At 43.7% G+C, this 12316-nt stretch overlaps 1 protein-coding gene across 1 annotated transcript in view; it reads left to right on the plus strand.

Annotated features, from left to right (window-relative positions):
- LOC140203563 (serine/threonine-protein kinase MRCK beta) overlaps positions 1 to 12316 on the plus strand; it is a 45697-nt gene that overhangs the window by 23403 nt on the left and 9978 nt on the right. The window contains exons 3-5 of the mRNA XM_072269607.1: positions 666 to 749; positions 1482 to 1577; positions 7403 to 7551. Of these exons, the coding sequence (XP_072125708.1) occupies positions 666 to 749; positions 1482 to 1577; positions 7403 to 7551 (329 nt within the window). The remainder of the gene's footprint in view (positions 1 to 665; positions 750 to 1481; positions 1578 to 7402; positions 7552 to 12316) is intronic.

Raw genomic sequence — 12316 nt, forward strand, 5'->3', positions numbered from 1 at the left:
CGGGTTAGGATGCTGGTGAGGCCAAATTTGGAATGTTGTGTGCAGTTCTGGTCACCTGCCGGCAGGGAAGGTATCAATAAGATTGAAGGAGTGCAGAGAAAATTTTGATGGATGTTGCCAGGACTCGAGGGTCTGAGTTACAGGGATAGGTTGAATAGGTTAGGATTTTATTCCTGGGACTATAGGAGAATGAGGGGAGGTCTTACAGAGTTTTGCTAAATTATGTGGGTGAATGCATGCAAGCTTTTCCTTGGTTTTGGGTGAAAGGTGAAATATTGAAGGGGAATCTGAGGGTGGTGCCAGTGAAAGTGGTGGATACGGATTCAGCTGTAACATTTAAAAGAAGCTTGGATAGAGGAGTTTGCAGAACTCTGTTCCAAGTGTTGGTAGGTGCAACTAGGCATATAAACAATTCAGCATGAAGTAGATGGGCTGAAGGGCCTATTTCTGTGTTGTTGTGCTCTATGACTCTATACTGCCTGACCTCCTGAGTTCTTCCAGCATTTTGTGTGTGGGAGATAGCGAAGTGGCACTGAGGTAAAAGATTGATGAATGTTCGGATTTGAAGGGCCCTCATCTGGCAAATTGTCCAGCAGCGGGCATCTGGGGAGGTGTGCAGAGTGCTGATGTGGACCTATGCTCTCTTTCTCTCTCTCTCCCGACAGATTGCAGTGGTGAGGCTGAAGTTCACCGATTACGTGTACGCAATGAAGAGGATGAACAAGTGGGACATGCTAAGCAAAGAGGCGGTAGGAACCTTTGGGTTGTAGCATTGCCCATCCCAAATGGGTGACAGGGTCGTTGAGCAGTGAATGCATCATTTTACAGAACAGGGTCAATATTCTCTGTCTGCACGTTCTCCCCATGATCACATGGGTTTCCTCCAGGTGCTCCGGTTTCTTCCCACATTCCAAAAGTGTACCAATTGGTGGGTTATATTGAAGTAAAAAGAAATGGGTGCAGAGCAAAGTTCTCTCTACATTGTGCTGTCATTCCCTAACTTAAAGCCTTTAAGATGGGGGCTGTGATAAAATGAATAGCTGCTAACTGAAATGAGGAATACAAGAGATTCTGCAGGTGATGAAAATCCAAAGCAACACAGGCAAAGTGCTGAAGGAACTCAGCAGGTCAGGCAGCATCTATGAAAATTAATAAACAGTCGACGTTTTGGGCTGGAACCCCTTATCAGGACGAGATTGTTCTGATGAAGGGTCTTGGTCTGAAATGACGACAGTTTATTCTTCTCCGTAGTTGTTGCCTGTTCTGCTGAGTTCCTGCAGCAATCTGCATGTGCTCTGAACTGACGTGAGGAACAGCTTTTGAACCCAACCTGGGCTTTGGTCGATGAGAGAGCTAATTACCACAGAATGGCGAATGTTCGTTGAATTGGCTCCCTAGAAGAGACTGGAATAGGAATCAGAATCCGGAGCACCAGGGACCCAGTTTTTGGTTAAATCAGCTAATCGCCTACATGTTTTTAGACTGCCCGATTCCGTGAGGAACGCGAGATTCTGGTCAACGGGGACAGTCGATGGATTACCAAACTCCACTTTGCCTTCCAGGATGAGGATCACCTGGTAAGTCTGGGACCAAGGACTGGGCGGGGGGCCTGCAGGTCACCTGCTCTGGGATTAGAGGCCTGTCTGTGTGTGTGTGAGAGGGTGGGAAAGGGGCTTTGTTGCTGTTGCTTGTATGGTTCTGTGTTGTGTTGAACATTGTGCGCATGCTATTTTGGCCACAGAGTACTTGCAGGCAGACCCCAGTACATCCTTGGTTCTGATGAAGGGTCTTAACCCGGAACATTGACTGTTTATTCTTCTCTGTAGATGCTGCCGAACGTGAGTTCCTCCAGCAATTTGTGCGTGTTGTTTCTTTGGTTGTGCTGGTCGGAAACACAAATAACACATGTCACTGTACATGTAATAATGAACCTGAATCTGAAGAGTTTGTGACAAAGCAGTTTCTCCTGTCTGGAATTCCTTCACTCACTGCCATCACAGTGAGAATCCCACTCTCTGATCAACATCTTTAGTCAACACTGTTTCAGTATTTCAGCCAACAGCTAGGGTAGCTGACTACACTGCTACTTCTGTAGTGTCCCTACAACAGTGCAGATCTGCCTCACTACTACACTCTGAGTCAGAGCCTGTACTTTTGAGCTCGAGTCTTCAGAAGGGGACTGCAGCCCAGAATGGTTGAAAGGTAAACTCAGTAACAGATGTTCATACTCTTCCTTCAGGTGACGTTTGAGACCTGTGTTTTAAAGTTCAAAGTAAATTTACAACCATATACAGCCCTGAGACTCATTTCTTGTGGGCATACTTGATAAATCCATAATAGAATAATAACCTGATAGAATCAATGAAAGACCGGGCCGACTGGGCGTTCAACCATTGTGCAAAAGACAACAAACTGTGCAAATACAAAGAGAAAGAAATAATAACAGTAAATAAATAAGCAATACATACCGAGAACATGATATGAAGAGTCTTTGAAAGTGAGTCCATAAGTTGTGGGCACAGTTCAGCGATGGGGCAAGTGAAGTTGAGTGAAGTCCCCTCTGGTTCAAGAGCCTGATGGTTGAGGGGTAATAACTGTTCCTGAACCTGGTGGTGTGAGTTCTGAGGCTCCTGTACCTCATTCCTGATGGCAGCAAAGAGAAGAGACCATGAACTGGGTGGTGGGTGTCTCTGTAGATGGGTGCTGCTTTCCTGCGACAACACCTTGTGTAGGTCCTCAATGGTGGGAAGAGCTTTACCTGCGAGGAAGTGGGCTGTATCCACTACTTTTTGTAGGGTTTTCCATTCAAGGGCATTGGTATTTCCATACCAGGCTGTGATGTAGCCAGTCAATACACTGTCCACCACTCATCTTGTCGAAGTTGCTGAATCTTCACAAACTCTGAAGGAAGTAGAGATGCTGCTGCGCTTTGTTCATAATTGCACTTACATGTTTGTCCAGGACAGATCCTCTGAAATAATAACTTCAAGGAATTTAAAGTTGCTGACCCTCTCCAGCTTTGATCCCCTGCTGAGGATTGGCTCTGATTTCCTCCCCCTGAAGAGATAATAATAATAAAAAAGGACCAAGATTAGGCCATTTAGTCCTTTGAACCTATTCCACCACTTAGTAAGATCATGGTGATTTACCTCAGTGCCATGCTTCTTCACAAGCCCTTTGTCTGTCAATATCCAAAGATCAAAAGATCGATATAGCAACTGTCCTGCACAGGACTGCAGGAATCTGCAGAGAGTTGCGAACACATTACAGAACCCAGCCTCCCATCTGAGGACTCTGTCTGCACTTCCCCTCTGCTTCAGTAAAGTAGCCAATATATCCAAAGACCCACCTACCCCAGACCTTCTCTCTTCTCCTCTGTGTCATCAGGCAAACGATTCAAAAGCCTGAAAGCATGAACTACCATTCTCAAGGATAACTTTTACCCTGTTAGAAACCATAGAAACCATAGAAAAACTACAGCACAGAAACAGGCCTTTTGGCCCTTCTTGGCTGTGCCGAACCATTTTCTGCCTAGTCCCACTGACCTGCACACGGACCATATCCCTCCATACACCTCTCATCCATGTATCTGTCAAATTTATTCTTAAATGTTAAAAAAGAACCCGCATTTACCACCTCATCTGGCAGCTTATTCCATACTCCCACCACTCTCTGTGTGAAGAAGCCTCCCTGAATGTTCCCTTTAAACTTTCCCCCCTCACCCTTAACCCATGTCCTCTGTTTTTTCTCTCCCCTAACCTCAGTGGAAAAAGCCTGCTTGCATTCACTCTATCTACATCCATCATAATTTTATATACCTCTAACAAATCTTTCCTCATTCTTCTATGCTCCAGGGAATAAAGTCCTAACCTATTCAGCGTTTCTCTGTAACTCTCAAGTCCGGCAACATCCTGTTGCCATAAGATCACTGAATGGATTCCTAATATGATAAGATGAACTCTTGTCCTCCCAATTTACCTCATGACCTTGCACCCTACTGTCTATCTGCACTGCACTCCCTCTCTGTCTGTTACACTTTATTCGGCATTCTCTTATTGCTCTAACTTGTACTACCTCAATGATCCACTACAATCCATTGATCTGTATTTCAGTATATATGACAATAATAAACCAACTTGCCAATCATTTCTACAAGACTTTGTTGAGGCTGCATTTGGAATATTCTGTTCAGCTTTGGTCACCCTGCTATTGGAAAGATGCCATTATGCAGAAAGGTGTGCAAATGAGATTTTGAGTATATTACCAGGATAAGATGAAGAAAAGAAAGGCAGCAGGTTCTGATGAATTAGTAATAGAACAAATTATCGCCCTTGAAGATTATGGAATTGAAAAACTTACTGATCTAATCAATGACATTTATGAGACTGGAATAATACCAGAAGAGATGAAAAAATCAGTATTTATCACTCTTCTTAAGAAACCTGGAGCAATAGAATGTGAATTACATAGAACCATAAGTTTAGTGAGTCATATCACGAAGATACTTCTAAGAATTTTGATGACAAGAGCTAAAAGTAAGATACAAGCTGAAATAGGCAAAGAACAATGTGGTTGTGTGAAAGACAAAGGTACAAGAAACGCAATATTGATGTTAAGGGTACTATCAGAATGAGCTATTCAAGTGCAAAAAGATTTGTTTGTTTGTTTTATCAACTACACAAAAGCATTTGATAAAGTGAAGCACAATAAGTTATTTGAAATATTACAGAAAACTCTAGATCTAGATTTGAAAGACCTCCGCCTAATCAGAAATCTGTACTGGGAACAAACTGCCGCTGTAAGAATAGATGGAGAAGTGAGTCAGTTTATGAAAATCAAGAGAGGTGTTAGACAAGGGTGTGTTTTCTCCCCTGATTTATTTAATGTGCACAGTGAAACAATATTACAAAAAAATAAGAGACATCTTGGAAATCAAAGTTGGCAGTGAAAACATCAATAATTTCAGATATGCAGATGACACTGGGTTAATTGCAAGTACAGAGGAAGAACTACAAAACTTAATTGATATAGTTTTGAAGAAAGTGCAAAAATGGGTCTATTTATCAATCGCAAAAGACAGAATGTATGGTGATATGCAAAAAGAAGGAGATTCCTATCTGCTGGCTGAGAATAAACAGGAAAGACATAAAACAAGTACAGAACTTTTGCTACTTAGGAAGCTGGGTGACATCAGATGGAGGTGCGACATAGGCATCAAAAGAAGAATAGGGATGGCAAAAGACACCTTTACGAGAATGAAGAGTATACTGACCAATACTAAACTAGACATGACAACCCACCTCAGAGTACTGAAATGTTGTATTTATCTGGTTATGTTATATGGATCAGAATGTTGGACAATATCTAGAAACATGAGGAAATAAATTGAAGCAGCAGAGATATGGTTTTTGGGGAGAATGCAAAGAATATCATGGATGAAATGAATATCTAACGAGGATGTTATGAACAGAGCAAACAAAAAGAGAAATGATGTATGAGATCATGAAAAGGCAACGTAACTTCATTGGACATGTGATTAGGAAAGAGGAGTTAGAATGCATGGTAATTATGAGAAAGATTGAAGGGAAGAAAGCAAGAGGAAGACAAAGACAAATGATGATGGAGACAGCAGCCAGAGAACTGGAAATGAATACCAATGAATTGATTCACTTGACCCGAAACAGGAGTGTGTGGGCCATGGCAGTCAAAACTCAAACTGGGCATGGCACCTGATGATAATGATGACCAGGATTTGAAGGACTGCCTTATGGAGTGAGGTTGGGCAGGTGGGCACTTTAGTTACTGGCGTGCAGGAGAAGGTGGCCTCATGAGGAACATGGATAGAGTGAACACACATGGGTTTGCCAAGGGGTGGGGGTTCAAGAATTAACCGGTATAGTTTTATGTTGAGAGTGGGAAGATTTAATATGGACACAAAAAGCAAATTCTTCACCCAGAAAGTGATCAGTATCAGAGGGAGTAACTGAAGACAGGTACATCGATAGGAAAGGGTTAAAGGGCTATGGGCAAAACAAGGGCAAATGGGACACGAATTATAGGGAAAAATTAAATAGGTTAGGGCTTCATTCCCTGGGACAGGAGAATGAGGGGAGATTTGACAGAGGCATAAAAAATGATGAAGGGTAAAATGCAAGCAGGCTTTTTTCACTGAGGTTGGGTGAGAATAGAACTAAAAGTCTGGGGTTAAGGGTGAAAGAGGAAATATGAGGGGGAGCTCCTTCAGTCAGAGAGTGGAGCAAGTGTGGAAGGGCCTACAAAGGAAGTGATGGATGCAACATTTAAGAGAAGTTTGGATAAGTACATGAATGGGAGGGATGTGGAGGCCAATGGTCCAGATGCAGTTCAATGGGACAAGGCAGAAAAACAGACTAGATTGGCCAAAGAGCCTGCCTCTGAGCTATAGTGCTCAATAACTCAAGCATTGGTGGGCAAGGAGTAGTTGGGCTGAATGGCCTGTTTTCGTGCTGAATGAGTCTATTACAGTATCTATTACAGTATCTCTGCTTGGGATGCTCTCTGCCTCTACATGCTCTTTGGAAGAACATTCTGAAACTTCACCATCATCTGTGTGTTTGTCCTGGATGTCAGACCCCTTCCTATGGGATTGGTGGTTGGTAATTTGTTCATTATTGTCACATGTACTGAGATACAGTGGAAAGCTCCTGTCTGCGTGATCATCAGGGTGGTACACCAGGAAAAGGCAGATTTCAGAACATACTGTTATGGTTACAGAGAAAGCGCAGTGCAGGGAGATAAATAATGTGCAGGGGCCACAATGAGGTAGACCAGGAGATCAGGAGTTCAGAAAGAAGTCAGTTCAAGGGTTTGATAACAGTGGGACTAAAGCTGTTGGTATGTGTCCTCAAGCTGTTTTTTTTTATTTTCTGCCTGGTGGGAGGTGGAAGAAGAGAGAATGTCTGCTGTGGGAGGGGCTGTTTTCCAGAGGCAGCAGGAAGTGGTGATGGAGTCCATGATGGGGAGACAGGTTTCTCCTTCTTATGTCCATAACTGAATTGCAGTTTCTTGTGAACTTGGGCAGAGCAGTTGCCATACAAGGCTGTGATACAGGGGAAATGTCCACTCCACAGACAAAACCATGAGGAAGGATTTCTTTAGTCAGAAGTACTGAATCTCTGGAATTCATCGCCACAGATAACTATGGAGGCCATGCCATTGGGTACATTTAAATCAGAGGTTGTTGGGATGTCAAAGGTTACCGGGAGAAGGCAGGAGAATAGAGTTAAGAGGGATAATAAAACAACCATGATGGAATGATGGAGGAGACACAATGGGCTGAATGGCCTGATGATGCTCCTTCTGTATGTCTTCTGGTCAGACGGGCTTCGTTTTAAATTTCTGGATCTCCTCCTCACCTTTTCAGTATCTCATCATGGATTACTATGCGGGAGGAGATTTCTTGACACTACTGAGCCGGTTTGGTGATCGATTCCCGGAAGATATGGCACGGTTTTATCTCGCAGAACTTGTGCTAGCCATCAGCTCTGTACATGACCTTGGTTACATACACAGGTGAGGAATGCCCAGTTAGATTTCTATAGAATCACTCAAAGTACTAACTAGTCCAGACGCTGATTCACAGAGCCAGCCAGCAAAATGGCCACTCTGCCCATTGTCTCCATGCTGACCATCTCATTTGCAAACAAGAGGAGCAGATCCTCGTATGCCTGTTCAGAAATTTATCACAATAAACTGGAAGTTGATGGATTTAGGTGAAGGGGTATGATGGGTAATGTTGGTCCATATTTGGCTGGTGGGATACTGAGTCAAATTTGGAGTAGGAAAACACATTTGGAGTAGGATGCCTAAGCTGGTATCTCACCTCAGAAACAGGCACATGTCAGAGACACAAGAGACTGCAGATGCTTAGAGCAATGCAGGAGGAACTCAATGGGTCAGGCAGCATCTGTGGAGGGAAATGGACAGTTGATGATTTGATTTGAGACCCTACGTCTGGTATGAAAGAGGGGAGACAGTCAGTATAAAATGATGGCAGGAAGGACTAGCAATCACGAAGGAGGGCAGTGCAAGATGGTCTCACAGAACATCTGTCTGAGAGAGGAGGAAAGCTTCAAAGTGGGCACACCTTGAGGTAACGTTGCAGAGGAGTGAAAGAATGCAGATGGGAGAGGTTGCAGATGCTGGAGTCTGAAGCAATACACAAAAAAACTGCCGGGCATCAGGATGTGAGCAATGTTAGAGACTGTTACTCAATAGATAGAGAAGGATACAACCTAGAACATAAGAAGACTCACATTTATCCCTGTATACAGCAGAAATGCTACATCTGCCTTTTCACCTCTTCCCTCACCTTCGCTCAGAGCCTCAGGTGAGGAAACACTTCATTTGTGAATCCGCCGGGGTCATTTATTGTACCCAGTGCTTCTGATGCAGCCTCCTCTACACTGGTGAGACGTGACAGAAGTTGGGGAACTGCTTTGTCAAACACTTCCGTTCCATCCGCCAAAAGCTGTATTTCCCGGTGGCTAACCACTTTAATTCCTAACCCCATTCCCATTCCAGCATGTCTGTTGATGGCCTCCTCTTTTGCTGTGACGAGGCCACTCTCAGGGTGAAGGAACAACACTTCACATTTTATCTAAGTGGCCTCCAGTAGGGGGCATGAACATTGATTTCCCCTTCTGGTAATGTTTTTCTTCTTCTCCTATTCTGCACTCTGGATGCTTACCTCTTCTCACCTGCCTATCACCTCCCTCTGGTGCCCATCCATCTTCCCTTTCTCCTATTGTCCACTATCCTCTCCAATCAGATTCCTTCTTCTCCAGTCCTTTACCTTTCCCACCCACCTGGCTTCGCCTATCACCTTCTAACTAGTCCTCCTTCCCCTCTCCCTACTTTGTCATTCTGGCATCTTCCCCTTCCTTTCCAGTCTTAATGAAGGGCTTTGGCCTAAAATGTTGACTGTTTATTCATTTCCATTGGTGTTGCCTGACCTGCTGAGTTCCTTCAGCATTTCATGTGCACTACTCTGGATTTCCAGCATCTGCGGAATCTCTTGTGTTTATCAGAAGATTAGGCTCCTCAAACCTGCCCCTACTTGAGTGGTCAATGCCCCTTCTGTGCCACTTTCCCCAGAGACACCAATTCTTTAATATTTCAGAAATTTACCTGCTTCTATTTAAATATCCCAACCTCCATAGTCCCCTGATGGACAAAATTCTAGAGATTCACTACCCTCTTTAAGAAGTTGTTCTCCATTTAAAATGAGCACTCTCTAGTCTTGTAGCTATGTCCTTGAATTCAAGAATCTGCCACTGGTGGAAACATCTCAACATCATCTACCCTGTCACATCATCTCATCAAGGTCATCTCTGATTCTTTAAAGTGTAAAGAATATGCATTGATTTTTTTGGGGGGATAGGGTACCCCTCTCATCCCAGTACTTACCTCTCCACAGAACAAGGGATCTGCTCTGTGTCACAGATCCAGGTGGTCACCCAGCTTGGGGACCTTAATGATGAGGTACGTATCTGTCCTCACTAAGGTCACTGGGAGGCTGGATACTAAAGAGACATACCCAATCACTGACAAACCCACACAAAGTGCTGGAGGAACTCTGCAGGTCAGGTAGCATTGTTGAAGGAGAATAAATAGTTCACGTTTTGGGCAGAGACTCTTCATCAGGATTTGAAAGGGAGGGAACTGAAGCCAGAGTAAGAAGGTGGAGAGTAGAAGAGAAGTAAACGCTGGCAGGGGGTTGGAGAGAGAGAGGAAGGGCATATGAACTAAGAAGCTGGGAGATGATACATGGAAAAGGTAAAGGAACGGAGGTGATCCACTGTACAAAACATCATACAAAAAGAGCTGAAGGACCACAAGACATAAGAGCAGAATTAGGCCATTTGGCCCATCAAGTCTGCTGTGCCATTCAATCACGGCTGATCCTTTTTTATCCCCTCCTCAACCACATTCCCAGGCATTCTCCCTGTAAGCTTTGATGCTGTGGCCAAACAACAGCTTATCAATTTCCGCCTTAAATACACCCAACGACCTGGCCTCCACAAATGCCTGTGGTAACAAGTTCCACAAATTCACTACGCTCTGGCTAAAGAAATCTCTCTGCATCTCTGCTTTAAATGGACGCCACTCTATCCTGAGGCTGTGCCATTTTGTCCTAGACTCCTCCACCATGGGAAACATCCTTTCCACATCTACTCTTTCTTGGTCTTACACCATTCAAAAGGTTTCAGTGAGATCCCCCCCATTCCTTCTCATTTCCAGCAAGTACAGACCTAGAGCCATCAAACCTTCCTCATATGATAACCCTTTCATTCCCGGAATCATCCTTGTGAACCTCCTCTGAACCTTCTCTAATGCCAACACATCTTTCCTTAAATAAGGAGCCCAAAACTGTTCACAATGCTTAAGTTGAAACCTCACCAGTGCCTTATAAATCCTCAGCATCACGTCCCTGCTCTTGTATTCTAGACTCCTTGAAATGAATGCTAACATTGCATTTGTCTTCCTCACCACTGACTCAACCTGCAAGTTAACCTTTAGGGTGGTTTGCACAAGACTGCCAAGTCCCTTTGCATCTCAGATTTTTGAATTTTCTCCCCATTTAGAAAATAGCCTGCACATTTATTTTTACAACCAAAGTGCATGACCATGCATTTTCCAACATTATATTTCATTTGTCACTTTCTTGCCCATTCTCCTAATCTGTCTAAGTACTTCTGCATCCTACCTGTATCCTCAATGCTACCTGCTCCTCCACCAATCTTCATATCATCTGCAAACTTGGTAACAAAGCCATCTATTTCATCATCTAAATCATTTATATACAGCATAAAAAGAAGTCGATCCCTTCGGAACACCACTAGTCACTGGCAGCTAACCAGCAAAGTATCCTTTTATTCCCACTTGCTGCCTCCTACCAATCAGCCAATAATCTAACCATTTTAGTAACTCCTGTAATACCAGGGGCTCTTAACTTGGGAAGCAGCCTCATGTGTGGCACCTTGTCAAAGGCCTTCTGAAAGTCCAAATATACATCCCCTTTATCTATCCTACTCTGTAATCTCCTCAAAGGAATTCCAACAGGTTCATCAGGCAGGATTTTTCCTTAAGAAAACCATGTCAACTTTGTCCTATCTTGTCCTGTGTCACCAAGTATTCCATCACTTCATCTTTAACAATTGACTCCAACATCTTCTCAACCACTGAGGTCAGGCTAACTGGTCTATAATTTCCTTTCTGCTGCTATCCCTCCTTTCCTAAAGAGTGGAATGACTTTTGCATTCCTCTGGAACCATGCCAGCATCCAATGATTCTTGAAAATCATTACTATTGCCTCCACAATCTCTACTGTTACCTCTTTCAGAACCCTAGGGTGCAGTTCATCCAGTCCAGGTGGCTTATGTACCTTTAGGTCTTTCAGCACCTTCTCCCTTGTAATAGTAACTGCACTCAGTTCTCTTCCTTCACACCCTTCAACACCTGATATACTGCTAGTGTCTTCCACAGTGAAGACTGATACAAAATACTCATTTAGTTCATCTGCCATCTCCTTGTCCCCCATTATTATTTCTCTGGCCTCATGTTCTAGCGGTCCTATGTCCACTCTCATATCTCTTTTATTTTTCCTATACTTGAAAAAGCTTTTACCATCCACTTTCATATTGTTTGCCAGCTTGGTTTCATATTTCACCTTTTCCCTCCTAATGATTCTTCAGTTGCTCTCTGTGGCTTTTTAAAAGCTTTCTAATCCTTTATCTTCCCAATAATTTTTGCTTTGTTGTATGCCCTCTGTTTTGCTTTTACATGAGCTTTGACTTCCCTTGTCAGCCACGGTTGTACTAAGTTGCTATTTGAGTATTTCTTCATTTTTGGAATACATCAATCCTGCACCTTCCTCATTTTTCCCAGAAACTCACTCCATTGCTGCTCTGTTGTCATCCCTGCCAGCATCTCCTTCTAATTTACTTTGGCCAACTCCTCTCTCATGACACTGTAATTTCCTTCACTCCACTGAAATACTGCTATGTCAGACTTTACTTTCTCCCTATCAGATTTCAAGTTGAACTCAGTCATAACGTGATCACTGGTTCCCAAGGGTTCCTTAGGGAAGAAAGGAAGACTGGAAAAGGGTGAAAGAGAATGAGAGAGAGGGCAGAGAGGGAGAAAGAGGTGAGAGAAGGGGAGAGGGAGGGAAAGCAGAGTGGGGGGGAGTGGAGGAATGGACAGGGGGAAGGAGCAGGTGGGAAGAGGGAAGAGTGGGGGGAGACGGAGAGAGGGGGACTGAGAGAGGGGGAGA

The sequence above is a fragment of the Mobula birostris genome, chromosome 10 (genome assembly GCF_030028105.1).
Source record: "Mobula birostris isolate sMobBir1 chromosome 10, sMobBir1.hap1, whole genome shotgun sequence".
In the NCBI taxonomy this organism is placed as follows: domain Eukaryota; kingdom Metazoa; phylum Chordata; class Chondrichthyes; order Myliobatiformes; family Myliobatidae; genus Mobula; species Mobula birostris.